This window comes from Lotus japonicus, chromosome 4, assembly GCF_012489685.1.
Source record: "Lotus japonicus ecotype B-129 chromosome 4, LjGifu_v1.2".
Lineage (NCBI taxonomy): Eukaryota > Viridiplantae > Streptophyta > Magnoliopsida > Fabales > Fabaceae > Lotus > Lotus japonicus.
Window position 1 is genome coordinate 49,336,555 of NC_080044.1, and position 15,945 is coordinate 49,352,499.

The 15,945-nt window shown below is 37.8% G+C and overlaps 1 protein-coding gene across 1 annotated transcript; it reads right to left on the minus strand.

The window, feature by feature from the left end:
- Positions 1 to 5,143: 5,143 nt before the first annotated feature.
- On the minus strand, positions 5,144 to 9,084 carry LOC130711773 (uncharacterized). The gene is made up of 4 exons (XM_057561509.1): positions 8,499 to 9,084; positions 7,936 to 8,172; positions 7,603 to 7,820; positions 5,144 to 5,705 (listed from the first exon to the last, which is right to left on the minus strand). Exons 1-4 carry the CDS (start codon positions 8,745 to 8,747, stop codon positions 5,522 to 5,524), a joined length of 888 nt encoding a protein of 295 aa, XP_057417492.1. The 5' UTR covers positions 8,748 to 9,084; the 3' UTR covers positions 5,144 to 5,521.
- Positions 9,085 to 15,945: the final 6,861 nt, after the last annotated feature.

The following is a 15,945-nucleotide window of genomic DNA, read 5'->3' on the forward strand; positions in this document are numbered from 1 at the left end:
AAGTCTGTGTACACCATCCGTCCTCCTCTCGCAACCGCGATGCGCTCCTGTTCCAGCATCTCAACCCTAGTTCCCCCCGAAGGGTGAACCATCGTGAATCAGTCCGCCATGGACATCTGACAAAGGGCGTAGTCCGCCAAAGCACACACAGAAGACGCGAGGGTCAACTCCAAAGAATTATGTAAGTAATATCACCAATAGATACAAATAAGAGAATAACCACTTAGGCTTATAGTTATAGATAACATCCTAGGGTTGCATATTCCATAATGAATGTAACGACAGTAATCACAGTTAACATGCATCAAATAGAATTAACAAGTATCAAACACACTCAGCAACAATGTCAGTATGCATGTTGCATGAAATGAAATGACGGTTAACCCAGTTAACCAAATGCATTCCGGAAAAAGGATGAGCATCAACGGATCAGCCCTAACACCAGCCACGGTGGGACCATTTCGGCCCGCGTGCCCCTTACACCACACAAAGGTAGCCAGATCAGCAGTGAACCCGAAGGTCTGCCATTTCGGTCTGCTACTAAGAGTCGCCTAATAGCGCTCTTACGCGGAAATCCGGGTCTTATGACCATTTTGGAATCCACCGAGGTCCGAAGTTCGTCTCGTGTTAATACCTCAAAATGTATGCATGAATGCAAAGTGATTAGCCAAACAAAGTCTCCGACCTCACTCGACACGTCGCCACGTGTTCTAGCTAACTTATTGTCTCTAAAAGCATACCCTAAGGTAAAAGTCGATTCTGCGACAAAATACAATTAATCGTAAAATGAGTGCAACCACTCACGATAACTCTTCGAGTCATCAATGCTCCCACGAAGTCTCACGCTTCAATGGAGTCTTATACAATCACGAAGTCTCACGCTTCAGTGAAGTTTTATGCTCTCACGAGGTCTCACGCCTCAGTGAATTTACACACTTGCACGAAGTCTCACGCTTTAGTGAAGTTCCATGCTATTCACGAGGTCTCACGCCTCAGTGAAGATCCATGCTTTCCACGAGGTCTCACGCCTCAGTGAAGATTCTCGCTTTCACAAGGTCTCACGCCTCAGTGAAGCTTCTCGGCACATCCCTTGGATGGCTAAACAACTGCTCAAAGAGCGAAGGAGTATCAACATACTCAGAACTTATCAATTCTCTCAACACTTGGATCCGACGACACTTCTCGTTTTCCACAACTAAGATCTGAATCCTAAGCTTCCTTTCGAGTTTGTTATTATTATTTGAAGATTTAGAGGTTGTTTAATGTCTTATGAGTTTTCTTTACAAAATAAAATCATTTTAGTCTTATCGCAAATCTTATGAGTTTTCAACATCCAAATATCCCAATTAATTCCCCGAGAATGTCTCGATCCATATAACCATAACAAGGCCCGAATCTCATTCGTCCTATCAAACTTTCCCCAAAATCTCAAAATAAAATCGGCATGACCTGCCCGCTATTCTCACTACTCAGAATCACAGATATCAGTGCAAGGACATAATTGAATCAGCACAATCAACAAACATGTCATACATCAACACATTCTAAAATAATCACGTAGCACTTAGCATATAAAGCATGCATCACACATCCTAGATTACCCACTTAGCACGTACCATGTAATTCAATCTCAAAAACATTCAGTAGATGAATCATCTACATTGTCAGCCGAAGCCTCAGAAAACATTTTTCCCAATCAAACACAAACAAGTGCGGAAACAGTAAATCAAGTCGAAGTATCGACACCTAAGTATTAACTAAGGATTCAGTGAGTAGCCCTCACCTGTAGATTCTCCAGGGTTGTCCTCGAACTCTTCTTCACAAGCAAAGCCTTGTTCCTCGGGAAACTCTTCAAATGAACCTTTAAAGTAAAACCACATAATTCTATCAAAATCTATCGGAAACTAAGCTATCAATGCTCACTAAGGTTACCCGAAGTAATACATACTCTGAGGTACGATAATCTAGAGCGAAATGACAAGTTTTCGAAAAAAAAATTTTCCTTCCTCCCCCCTAGGGTGCTCGGCCACTATTGGTAATTAGGTGGGTCGATTTTTCTTCGATCAAACTTGGTTCCTAGGTTATTATTAGTCGTAACTAAGGGTATTCTAAACTCGGAAAAATTATCGGATCAAAAACTGTCGCAGGGGTATTTTGGTCAATATTTTTAGCTCAGAATTTCAAAACTGAAATTTCGAAAAACAAATTGGATGAGGACGTCACCAACGACGTTTATGACAACTAATCCTACTAGCATTAAGCTAAGGCGATAGTTTTCAGCCCAAAGGACGAAGCTTTGCCCCAAAATGGGTATTTTAAGCAGAATTGAAACTCGACGGTAGTTTTTCGAGAATCGGCGCAGTATTATTAGCTAAACATACTCAGGAGAACGTAGGGAAGATGTTTAGAATCAAAAATGGAATTATCATGATAGTTTTGCAAAAACCTCAAAACTATGAGCACAGAAAGACATAGAGAAAAGCTATGGAAAAGACGATCAGAGGTAAGGATTAGCGACTATACCTCGATACCTTCAAGCAGCAACTGTCGAATCAACGATCAAGCACGAAATGAACAAAATCTCTTCTCCTCCTCCTCCTCCAAAGCTCGCGGGTTCAAGAGAGAAAATGGGTAAGATTTTTGTGTTTTTTTCTCATTTCTTGGCTATATATAGAGGTTGGAAAAACGCGGGAAAATGAAAGTTTCGCGAATCTGATTTTTCCGGCTTCATTCTCCGTGAATTCTAAGATAGGTTTTGGCGACATAAATCCAAAACTCAAAAGAGGTTTCCTTGTATTTTAGGTGACTAATGCAAAGTCGGTGTAAAACTATTTTACCCGATAAGTTACTTTTTGCATCGAATGTCGGAATAGAAAATTTTCTTCTGCAGAAAGATTGAAATCATCAAGAGAAATGGGTGTATGCATGTAGAATCTTCATTTGAAGCTCTGAATAGAAAAAGTCTTCATTGTCGGTTGATTCTAGGGTTTTGAATTATCAGGGTTTTAGTTTCGGCAAACTTCCGATGATTGGAATCGGACGTTCGTACATCCTAGAGTTTCGCCTTGAAACGATTGTTATAAAAAGGAATAAGAGAAAGTCTTATATTCCTCTTGAAGATTTTTGGAATTATTCCTATAGTGTTCCAAGGGTGGAACTTAGTCTTTTCCTAAGGTTCTGTCCTAGGTTTAAGCGAATCGATCGTGCTATACCTTTTATCGATTTTGATACAATCCTTAGACTTTTCCTGAAATTTCTCCTTCATAAATTTATTTCATTTGATCAACTCTTGTTCAGGTTTTTCCTTCGCGATACATCAAGCCTAATCGTAAATGGAAATCTCTTCCACTTATTCTAAGCTTAAAAACTTGGGTCTTACAACAAACATTGGTTGAATTGAAGCAAGGTGTTGGGTGAAATTATATTAATAGCTAAAAGACTTTCAAAGAAAGCCCATATGGAAATTGCACCATAATTTTGCATTATTGTTACCACAGGGAGAAATACATGGGACTGTTTACCTCCAAGTGAAGTATACTCATTCTAGTGAAGTATAATTGTTATCTTAAATTATGATTGTCAGTATGGTAATTAAAGTGGAAGATGTATCCCTTACAATCAAGGTGGAGATTGCTGGAGTTGATTGAAAAGAAACATCTTCAAACAAGTCGCACATAACCTAAAGGCTAAGATGATAAAGGAAGAGAATCTCAAACAAACATCTTGAAATAAGTCTCACATTGCTTGAAAGTTGCAATATAACTTTTAAGCATGGTTTTGACCGGTAAAAATACTTGGAACTCCAAGTAAAGTATACTTTTTATCATAATTAACGAGTTATTTGTTCGTATAGACAATGAAAATGAATGATAATGAGAGATGTCTCCCTTACAACCAAGTTTGAGATTGTTGACGTTAATTAAAAGAAAACATCTTGGAACATGTCTCACACCCTCAAGGATGATAAAGGAAAAGTAAGCTAAAGAAAACATATTGCAAAAAGTCTCATATTGCTTATTATCTTTTAATTAAAAATCTTTGAAAATGTTAAATCAAGTTTTACTAAACAAATAATTAAGACTTATGCTCCATTTGATATAGATGAATTTGAGTAGAGAGAATTACCAAAGAGAGAGATATAAAAGAGATGAGCAAGTTATCACGTTTGATTTGGGAAAACAACAGAGGAAGAATGACTGAAAAGTGTGGGCCTATACCTTTTCCCAATCTCTTATATTTGGGAAGAATTTCAACAGTAAAGTAGTCATTTTTTCACTTTATGCCTATAACAAGAGTGAAGAATCTCCATAACTAATATTAATTTATGGGTAAAATTGTTATTTCACACGAAATCAGTCTTCTCTCTTTCCACCATTTATTCAACCAAACAAAGGGATGGAGAAGTCATATCATTATTTCTCTTATTTCTTTTTCTCTTTCTATCATACCAAACAAACTTCAAGATCTACTCTAATTCTTTTTTTTTTTCTCTCTACTCATCTTCTCTCTTCTCTTTCTCAATTCTCTATCTCTCTTCTAAACCAAACATAGTGTTAGGAACATTATATCAAGTCTAGCATGGATGTGCTCTTGGTAGAATTGTGAGCATTAATAGTACTCTTATTGCACGAAGCAAAGACATACTCTAAGTTTGTGTAGCTCACTCAGTGAATAGATAGGATGTTTATTCTTGTGCTCACTCCTTAACTCATAAGAACAGTATGTAGCTTGATGAGGAGGCAGTGGATGACTCGCATTCCTCGTCTGTTGAGAGGAGGGAACATAGATGCAGAAGATAGGCCCCTCCTACTATATCTATAAGATGTGCACTCAATTCAGTTGAAAGAAGTCATACAAGTAGTAAGTTCAATTTCCACAAATATTGTCTGTCCCAGTTGTTCCCACCTTTCACATGGTCCACTCGGGCCCCTGTGTGGTCCCTCCACTATGTCCATAATATGTGTGACGCTCCTACTCAAAAAGAAATCAATTTTATAATTTTTAATGTTGCATCATTGCATGGAAAGAGCATTTATTGATGCTCCCAAGTTTTGAACCCAGATATTTAAGAGATGTGTTACTTGCTGGTCATTACCATTCTTCTTTGAATTAGGTGCTCTTGCTTTACTAAATTAACAGAAACTTAAACAAAGCAGACAGAGCATAATTCCAGTGGCATGCTGGCAAGTCAACAAACATTGATGTACTTGATATACACAATCCAATCCTATGAATTCATATACAATGATAAATGAGATAGAAGCACTAACAAAGAAAACATTTTTTGTGAACCATAAAAGAAGCAGGACACGGAGACGCCGAGGGTGTTAGTCATGTTAGCTTGTTCCTCCGAAATCCTTGGTCAACCCAGTTATAATACATTTGACTGTCAACCCTTTCCATGGAAGAAGTTACTAGATCAAACCTCTCCTAGCAGGGCAATGAGAAGCACTTGCCAGCATCATATAGGAGTGGCTGCTTCTTACAGTAAGCAATGAAAGCCCAGACTAAAAAAACTGGACTATCTCAACAACGACTCGTCATCCTCACTCTGTAACTCCTTGAGCCGTCTCTTAGCATACACTGTGACAACAATGGTCGTGGCCACAGTTACACAGAATCCTAGAACATTGAGAATGATTTGCGGCGCAGACAGAGATCGCTTTTCATGTGAAGCATCAGCCAAAGTCCGAATCAATATTCCGCTGCAACAATAGCCGAGAGACAATGAGTTCAAGAGGGTTCAGACAATTTACACCATTTGTTTTCATCTTCATAATAAAATCAGCATTTGAAATGGGTAACTGGAAATTATAGATCACTATACCCTGTGCAGCATAAAATACATGCAAAATGCAAATAAAAAAAACATTCACTAATGGCAAAGTCATCATCATTGTTACAAAACATGCTTTGGCTGGAATTAGATTAGATTAAATTAAAAATTAGAGTACTGACAGGTAAATTTCAGAAAAAAAACCTTGAGGGTAAACTAAACAGGAAGGAAAAAAGAGTCCAACATTGAATAGAGCAGCAGCGTTTCTGCTGACCAAGTTAAGATGCATATCCAAAGCAAAAAGATTAGGAACACAAGGGCTTAGTTTACTTCAAAAATAAAAGGTTTAGGAGGAGGGAAGATAGCCCTATTTCATGGTGAGAACATTCTAAGAGCCGTGGAAGGCTTGCACGGTACTTACAGATAAAAGATGATCTGCCAATGCAACCCACCAGAACAAATCAAAACCAGACTGTTTGTTGACACTACTTGATCCTAGCAGTTGAACCAACTCTCATTGGCTAGAAGTTGAGTATTTGACTATAAGAATGAAAAGTCTATGATGTTGTACTTACCTCTGTTTTTCTTAACCCTTTCCTAAAAAAACATCAATAACATTGATAACCACCAAACCTTGCATGCTGAATAGATGTAATGTTCACCCTTACTTGAGTCAAAGGCATCATCGAAACAATAGAATGGGTGACAAAATGGTGAAAAATAGTATTAGAGGAGGGGAACAGCGAAACTGTTCAATTTTTAGCTTCTGGAACTGAGTGGGAAGTGAAGTTTCACAGAGTGAGCAAGTAAGCACTTTTTTATTAGCACCACTTTCACAAGAGGTGACCGTTTCTTTGCATTTATAAGACAGAAGACAGTATATGATTTATTAAAGAAGCTACCCATGCTATGCGTAGAAAAAGATCAATCTCGTAACTCTATAAAGAGGTAGAACAGTTTGTAACACACATTGTATGAGATACATAGTATTCCTTCTTAAGATCTAAATGAAGATTGGAACAAGTATGGACTAAACACTCAACTGCTCCAAGAAGAACAAGAATCTACTTCACATATTAATTACCGATTCTCCAACGCAATATATTCCTAGCGGTTGAATTCAAGGTTGACAAAAACAAGAGGTTATGCTATGAAGATGTTCACACATTAAACACTGCATTTGAGTCAATGAACTTCTACATAATATAACCAAACCCTTGGGTTTGGTTGCAAGAATACCTAGAGAAATTATATTGCTAAATACAACAAGAAAAGCCTAAAACAAGAACAATTTCAGACTTCACAAATATGGAAACAAATTTTGAACGAATATCTCACTTATGTATATATTAAAAATTCATCAATTCGCCAAATCATTTCTAGATCTATTTCATGATGAAGAATCACGGAAGCAACATACTGCAGCAAAGGGAAACATGAAAACATGGTAAAGCAAGATGAAGAGTTTGCAGGACTCTCAATTATATCGGTTATTAAAAATTTAAAACTATAAAATCTACTGAACCCATTTTACCAGATACAAAGGGATAGAGTAAACAACTGTCTTTTCTTGAAATAATCATATTCTGCTAAACATACTCAAGCTAGAGCCATAGTTATTAAGCCAATTGCATAATCTATACCCACAGTATGGCAATAAGTCAGCAAAATCTGACCTATATTTTTAGTCAAAAATGACAATTTTCAAATGCCAAAAATAGATATTCAAGAAATAATCAACCTAGGTGAAAAAATAACCAGGTAAAACATAAACAAATTCCAAGTAATAAGAAAATTGGTATTAGAGAGAGAAAGAGAGAGCCTACGTATAGATTGCAACAAATATTTCCGGCACCATTCCAACCAAGGATCCAATAATGTAAGGCCCATACTTAACATTTGTTGCCACAGCACAATAGTTGTAGATTATGTAAGGGAATGGAGAAATCCTAATCAAGGTAACTGCTCGAAACTGATGAACCCAGTTTCCTCCACCAGCAGATCTTATAACAGAAGCTCTCTTTGGATACTTCTCTAACCATCCCTGCATAGATTCATGGAACGTAGAATCGTAATTAGCACAGGTAACGCAAACAAACATCTGCAGATAGACAGAAACTAAAAACAAACTCAACATTGAAGACAAGGCAGGCACCTACTTCAATTTTATGATGGAAGGTTGAGCCAATGAAAAAAGGGAGTGACACACCAATAGCTGCTGCAGTAATTATCAGCAAGAACCCAAAGCCATAACCAAATGTCATTCCAGCCACCCACATAGAGGGTGTAGATGGCAAAAGTAAGGTCGGGAACAGCGCTACCGAAACAAATACCAAAAGGATAAGCACTGGGGTACTGAAAGTCTCAGTTTCCCAATTTATTATTGGAATAACCTCCTGAAAATAAAATAAAAAAATCATAGCATCAATAAAATAGCCAACAGAAGACTATAAATTCTATAATCCAACACTGATGTAAACAATAGTTAAGACAAATAAACACATTAAACTCTCTTGAGTGCAAAGAATTGATGTCTGAAAACAAACATTCTAAATTCTATGTGTGCTTCATGTTAGAGGCAACAAGAAAAATGATTCTCCAGCACTAAAAATGAACACTTCTAAAATGGAATCAAAACTTTCCAAGAGAAAAACAAGCAGCAAAAAACACATAGCACACAGTCCAAGACCAACAATAGCAAGTAAGGGGAAAAAGCACAAACCTTGTCAATGAAATAGGGTCCAACCCACTTGATCACAACAACAGCCAACGAACCCACGAACAAAATCAGCACCACCAGTTTCACCCAAAACCACAGAGCCGATCTTCTCCCCGGCGCAGGAGGAGCTGGCGGAGAATCGTCTACAGCACCGGGCCCCAATTTGACATAGTCCCCATTAATATTATTATCCTCAATTTGACACACCACCTCCACTCTCCGACCACCGCCTTCATCCTCATAATACGTCATCGGAAAACCCACAAAAATTACAAAACCCTAAATCAGAAAAAATCCACAACCACCGGTAGCTAGAACCAAAAAAATCAGAAGAAATCGTTTTCAACAATGGTTGGTCATGTTTGGTGAATACAAATTGCGGTGAATCGCTTGAAGTTCCATCATCAGCACCACCACCACCAAGAATGCGAGAAGCGATTGAGCGATGAAGAATACGACGATGACGATGGCGATGATGATGAGAAGCGAAGCAGAGGGTAAGCGCGTCGGTTAAGGAAAGTGAAGAAGGAACAATTTGGAAGCTGTTTATTCCCGTTTCGTTTTTGTTGCTTTGGTGACGGTGAAGGGAAAGAATGAGGTTGGTGATGCGACGCCGTTTTGTTGTCGATAGACACGTGGCGTGGGTGAGATTGCGTTGGAGTGACGGGTGTAGCAACGGCATGGATTACTTTTAAGTAGGGGTGTACAAGGGACGGGTTGGGACGGGTTTTGGTTAACCCTAACCCGGCCCTAAATGTTGATCGGGTCAATTCATAGACCCTAACCCGTCCTTAGACCCGAAACAACCCGACATTATGCGGGTTCAATTTATGACGGGTCTTTATAGGACGAGACCGGGTTGGCCCGAGGGACAATAAGTTTAAGACTATTTGATACTAATTTTAAAATTTAAAGATAATAACATACTAAAAGAGTTATAAGTTGGAACTATTTTTTAGAAGAAATAACTTGAAAGGATTCAATTCTTTCATAATCTATTGCACTTGAGATGTTTACATTTTGTTTGATCATTTATTCACTTGTCTCACATATGCATAATACACACACATGATTTTCTCTTGTTAGAGCATGAAAGTGTCCATAGTTTGACCAACGTTTATTTAATTCATAAGGTATATGTTAAACATTTTAATCTCATCTAGATGGTAAGATAAATTTGAGCATCATGTATCACATTTTAATCATTATAACAAATTAAAATTTTATAAAATATATATGTGGAACGGGCCGGGTGACCCGAGCGTCAACCCGAACCCGACCTACCCGAAGTCGGGTAACTTGAAGATCAACCCGAACCCGGTCTCTTTTAATGATCGGGCCGGGTTCAACCCGGCCCTAAAGGCTTGGGCCGGGACGGGTTGGCGGGTAGGGTCGGGTCTTGTACACCCCTACTTTTAAGGGATGATGAGGCGTAGCGTGAGTGGTTAGTTGCTACTTGCTACTGCCTTCACCGTTACGCTCTTATTTACTACTATTTAATATGATTTAATTATTAATATTCTAGTTTATTATGTTTTTTTTTGTTTAGTTTTAGTTTATGTTGTTATCAAATGATAACAAGGTGCTGCTGAACATCTGGCTATGTTACTGCCTTTTTTTTTTATTCTATACTTACTTTTTCCGTTCTTATTAACTATCCACTTTGAAGAATTTTTTTTGTTCCTATATAACTGTCCACTTAGAGTTTCAAGAGAGCATTAATTGATGTTTTCCCAATAAATGCCCTTACATAAACAATAAGTGAAGAAAGATAAAATACATTCTAAAGGGTGATATAGGAAAACAAATAATACTTTTATGAAAATCAACACAATTAATTTCTTTTCTTAATTTGTGTGAACCTTCTCTTCTTGGACAGATAAATAGGTACGGAGGGAGTAGATATTAAGGATTGAAGGTATGTGTATAATTCGTGTAAATCTTATTTACATAAATATATCTAATGATACTTCGAGTGGCAAGAGCTGAAACAAATGTAAATAGTATGGGGAACATTCAAAGATTAATCATTGTGAGTGCAATATAGTTTTCAATGAATATAATTATTTTTTATACGTGACTTTTTTTTTAACTTATACGTGTCACATTGGATGTACAGCACCATCACAATTTTTTTTTTTTGAAAGAAGCACCATCACAGTTAAATTAAGATATTAGTGTATTGGAATGTCTGTGGGTCATACATTCATACTGAGCTTCAGTTGGGAATTTCATTTTTTATGAGAGAGAAAGATAAATGACACCGATGAACGTCGACGTTTCTGCAATGTTTGAGGTGTATCCAATTGAATTTTGACACGTAGTAGTGAGTGTCACCGACCGGAGATAGAAGGATGAGAGTGAGCAGCTTCTTCGGTGGGAGAGAAGGAATCAAGCACACAAATAATTAGGTAAGGCTTTCATTCGAATAAAGTATCCATTTCATTCAATCATTAATAATTTAATATGGCCTAAAAGCAAGTAGGATTTGGATTTTTCTTTTTAACTTGAGAGAGAGATAGACTTTTGCTATAATTATTTTCTTTTTGAAACAAAATTATATATTAATAAAAGGGTACAATGTTACAAAGATTGTAGAGTACAAACTTCAATAAGTCATAATTACAACGCAAATCGGATAAAAACTTCAACATCGAAAGAACTAAAGACCCTGAAATATACCTATAAATCGTTAAGTAAGATCCCAACTATCAAAAACTCTTACAGCGTGAACGCATACATCAAGCCAAACAAAATAGCGTCCTTAGAATAAAAAAACTCAAGCGATTATTAGCTAATCATTGAGAAAAGGTCTTCATTCGCTTAGACTCTTCCCACAATGAGAATCGAAGCAGCATCATTGTCTTTGCCTTCAACGCCTTTGTTACCTGCGCCTTCACCTCCTGCAGATCCAAAATGTCGCGCTCAAAGATGTCATCCTTAAGGTTAAACCCCCGTTGTGAAAGCAACTGTTATTGAGAGTCAAAACCCACATCCAAACACATCTCAAGCAACAAAAAAAAAAACAAGAAAGCAATCAACGGGCAACGAAAATGATCACAAATTAACCCCTCAATATAGAGACCCGACCTAGCAAAAACAAACTCGAACAACTATCAAAAGAAGGTCGCCCCACGAAATTGAGAAGCAACACAAGCTCAACCAAGCGAGAACACCTTAGCCGCAACTCAGGAAACGAAAGGCAGCACAATCTTAACCAAGCGAGAACACATCATTCACAACTTAACCCCAAAACACAAATCCCCAATCGGGACAAACATAAGTTCACAAACCCAATGTCAAAAGGGGAATACTATTTAAAAGAGGAAAACCTGCTCCGACTGCACCGTGCCTTCGCCCACACATTGTTGCGTGAGGGGAGTGTTATAAATAATAATACAAAATCATTCATGTGAGACCAATATCTTAAACCTTTGGGATGATTAATAGTTGGCATTAATAAAGTAGCTAAAAGTAGTTATTATTGTATATTAATTACATTTATTATTATTAGTATTATTGAGGGGGATTTTGGTATGTAAGATATATTTTTGGTCAAATCATACAAAATAATTTTCTCCTTAACATTTTTTCGTCTGAACATAGGAGAAAACAATTTATGTGTGTCTCACCTTAATTATACTCAAGAGAAGATTTTTTAAAAGAGTGTTCTCTAACCTGCGTTTTTCTTCTATTCATTTTCTCACCTTTCAAACAATGTGTAAGAGGAAAGAAACCATGAGATTAACCGAGGATGAATAGGAATTACTCCCTCCGTTCCTATTTAACTGTCCAGAAAGAGAAAAAACACACATATTAAGGAGTGCAATTAATTTTGTTACTTTTCATAAAAATATTATTTGATTTCCTATTTCACCCTTTAATATGTATATTATCTTTCCTCATTTATTGTTCCTGCAAGGACATTTCTTGGAAAAACATCATTTAATGCTCTCTTGAAACTTTAAGTGGACAGATATATAGGAACAAAAAAATTTCTTCAAAGTGGACAGTTAATAAGGAACGGAGGGAGTATATTTTACCATTGTACATATTTATCATAATTGGTTGGTGGAGGTGATCACCTCGGGAGGATTTAATTTGTGCCTCAATCGTCACAATAACAAGGAGCAAAAGAACTAATTATCAACTTAAAATGTAAGGATAAGGAGGAGACGAATAACACACAATTTGAGCTTTTACTAAAATATTAATGCTAAATTTGAGAGTGATGTACAATAAATTATTGAATGATAAAATTGGGAGACTACAAGAACTGTTCTTTTATATATATTATGGATTATGGATGGATGGTGTTCCGGTATGGAACTGCCGATAGGACTAATCAAACTAGAGAGCAAACAAGAAGTAAACAAACGAGTAAAAATGCGTGAAATGATAGGTCCCCCACCGCTTGGGCGGTGCCTGTTATTTATAGCTTGAGTTTTAGTCCGGTTGGACCATGGGTTACCCGGCCCATTTGGTACATAAGTTTGGTCAGCCCAATTGTCAGATACATTGATTCGCCCATATCAGACCACAAGCCCTCAAGACACTAAGACTTAGTATAAGGCGAATGTGTCTTTAATAAGCCCTCAATTATTAAATCACATACAATGCCAACAAAGGGCGTGTAAATTCTAATACTTGTAAATTTTGACAAAACAGATAATGATAATCATCTTTGCGTGTTGAATCAAACTTGTCAGATCCCCTCAGCTGTCACTTCATATGCCCTTACCGTGGCAAATTTCAAAGTCATTATTGCTTTACCTGCCATAAGTACATCAAGTGGATATCCTGCATATTTTTGGGAACTTGGTGCTACAATATTATCGTGCATTTTAAAATTCCACTAACATAATCATCAAGACGGCAGTAAATGTAATAAAGGTGCTATTAAATTTATAAACGAAAGGTCATACCCTTTCCTGAAACACAATTAATTTTGAAGCGTCACATCCCCCGGACTGAAATACCCCCTCAATCTATCCTTTCAACAAATCACATCCCTTCAAATTCAAATTTCTCAGACCAACGTGTCTTTTTGATCCAATCGTCAGAACTCGTGCCTCGGGCCCACGTATGAAGGCACGCGTCCGTTCACTCACCATTTAACTCACCTTTTCATCTTCACTCCTCTTTCTATATAAAGTCCAACATTCCTACCCTTCTTCTACACTTTCATTTTCCCATATCCATACTCTCTCTTTTTACCATAGCTAACAAAGATTCAAGCTTTTAGTCCTTTCTCACCGAGTTCACGCGACACCCACCATTTTCCACCCACATTCAGTGGCAACATCTCCAGAAACCATTCAAGTCTTCATCTTTCCAAGGTAAATCTCCCTTCCCTTTTTCCTTCTGTATACTTAACATGTCTAATCTCGCGCTACACTTTGTATGAACATTTTGCATTTTCAAACCCAGAAACTTAAACTTTTCTCAACCCAGAAACTTGTTATGAATCTTTTGCATGTTCGAACCTACAACTTAAACCCAACTTCTACCTTCATTTTACCTTTCTAAAATTTTACTTTCAGGATTCCTTCTGAAAAAATGGCTGCCAAACGAACTCGTAGGGAAACTTCTGCGCTTAATGTTCAAACCACTGCAGACTCTTTATGGGTTGCTAGTAAAATCAAAAAACAATTTTCAAAAATTTGTACTCCTAAGGCTGTTATAGATCTAGTCACTAAATATAATTTTCGAAAAGATGGTTTAGATGCCCACCTAGACATCCTACCTTGCTCCCCTGACGAACCATGCTGCTTTGGTGAAAAAGATGGTCAAGGGCGAAACTTCACTTACCTCTTTGAAAGCCTATTCTCTGATTTAAAATACAACATACCATTTTCTGACTTCACTTGTTCCGTCCTAACTCTCCTAAACGTAGCCCCTACCCAACTTCATGGTAATGCTTGGGCTTACCTAAAAGCCTTTGAAATTTTATGTCACGTGCTGAATATTGAGCCCACCAGTAATAAATTTTTCTATTTCTTTGAAACCTGTGGGCGGAACGTTAGGGGCGAGTATGTTTCACTCGCCACTGCAAGGGGTCTAGGGCTATTTACTCTATTCAAAAGCCATTATAAACACTTTAAAGGAAAATTCTTTAAACTTCGCGAGTCTGAAGCTTGCAAAGACATATTCTACTTTGACAATGGAAGTCCTCGATTTCCCTTCTACTGGACGAACCAGTATGAAGTTATCGTCAAAATTCTTGATGATGCCCTGACTCAAGAAGAGCTAGTAGATTGTCGACTTCTGTCTGGCCTAGGATTAAATCTTAAAGACTTTATAGCTGCCCTTTCTAAAAATGAAGTGGGTGCATATGTTGGCAAGGCATTCTAACTTATTCTTCCGCCTTCGCATAACTTACAAAATTTTCCAAGTATTCTAACAGCATTTTTTGTTGCAGGAAAAATGGCTCGCCTGTCTGAAGAGGATATCCTTCGCTTCGGTCGTGAACAACAAGCTGCTCGAGAGAAGAGAAATCCCGCAAAGTCTCTGGCCGAACATGATACCAGTCATTCCGGTATCGAAACTGGTCGCCCCGCAAAAAAGAAGAAGAAGAATGAAGACCCTGCTTCTGGCAAGACTAAGATTTCAAACCAAACGTCACTAGAACAATTTATGAACAAAGGTGATGCTGCTGAGGCGAATAAAGGTTGTTCGTCAAGCGTGTCGCCCCCTTGCTGGAAGAATTTGCTGAAGGAATTTGAAGAATTAACTTCAGAGGAAGTGACTTCACTGTGGGACTCCAAAATCGACTTCAACTCTCTGGTGGAGACGAACCTGGTTTTCGAGGCGGACCGGGAGAAAATGAGGAAGATTGTTTTGAAGGAAGCTTGTCAAGCCATGATGACTAAGGGTTTGGAGATCGCTGCTATTTCCAAGATGATCGATCTTGAGTCCGCCGAATTTGATGGCCTTGCCAGTGCCAAACTTATTGAAGAGAAAGAAAAAGAAATTGGAAAGATGAAAGCAACAATGAAACTGTTGGAAAAATCCAACAAAGCTAATGAAAAGAAAGCCACTGACTTGGCTTCAGAAGTTGGAGTGTTGAAGAAGGCTGCTGAAGAGAGCAATGCTTCTATTCAAGCATTGACTAAAGACAATGAGAAGGTGAAGGCGGATCTTACCCAACTGACTGTTGTGCACAACCAAGTGCTTGAATAAAATTCCAATTTGAAAACAGAAGTTGCCGAACTAAAGTGTTCTATCCTAGACCAACTGGAAGCCGGCTTCGCCAAGGCGATGTAGCAAATCTCCTTCCTCAATCCTGACCTGGCTATCAACTATGAGGGATCGAATCCCTACGCCCGAATTGTGGATAACAAATTGATTAGCCCGGATAACGCGGATGAGGGAGTCGAAGATGAAGATGAAGAAGAGGAAGAAGGAGAAGGAAGAAAGAACGGAGAAGAAAATGTGAACAACAAAGAGG

Excerpts from the sequence above, each read along its gene's own strand:
- LOC130711773 (XM_057561509.1), bottom strand. The coding sequence starts at position 8,747 with ATGACGTATTATGAGGATGAAGGCGGTGGTCGGAGAGTGGAGGTGGTG. Across the intron at positions 8,173-8,498 it reads GACCCTATTTCATTGACAAG|GAGGTTATTCCAATAATAAA; the intron begins GTTTGTGCTTTT and ends TTTTATTTTCAG. Across the intron at positions 7,821-7,935 it reads CCTTCCATCATAAAATTGAA|GGATGGTTAGAGAAGTATCC; the intron begins GTAGGTGCCTGC and ends GAATCTATGCAG.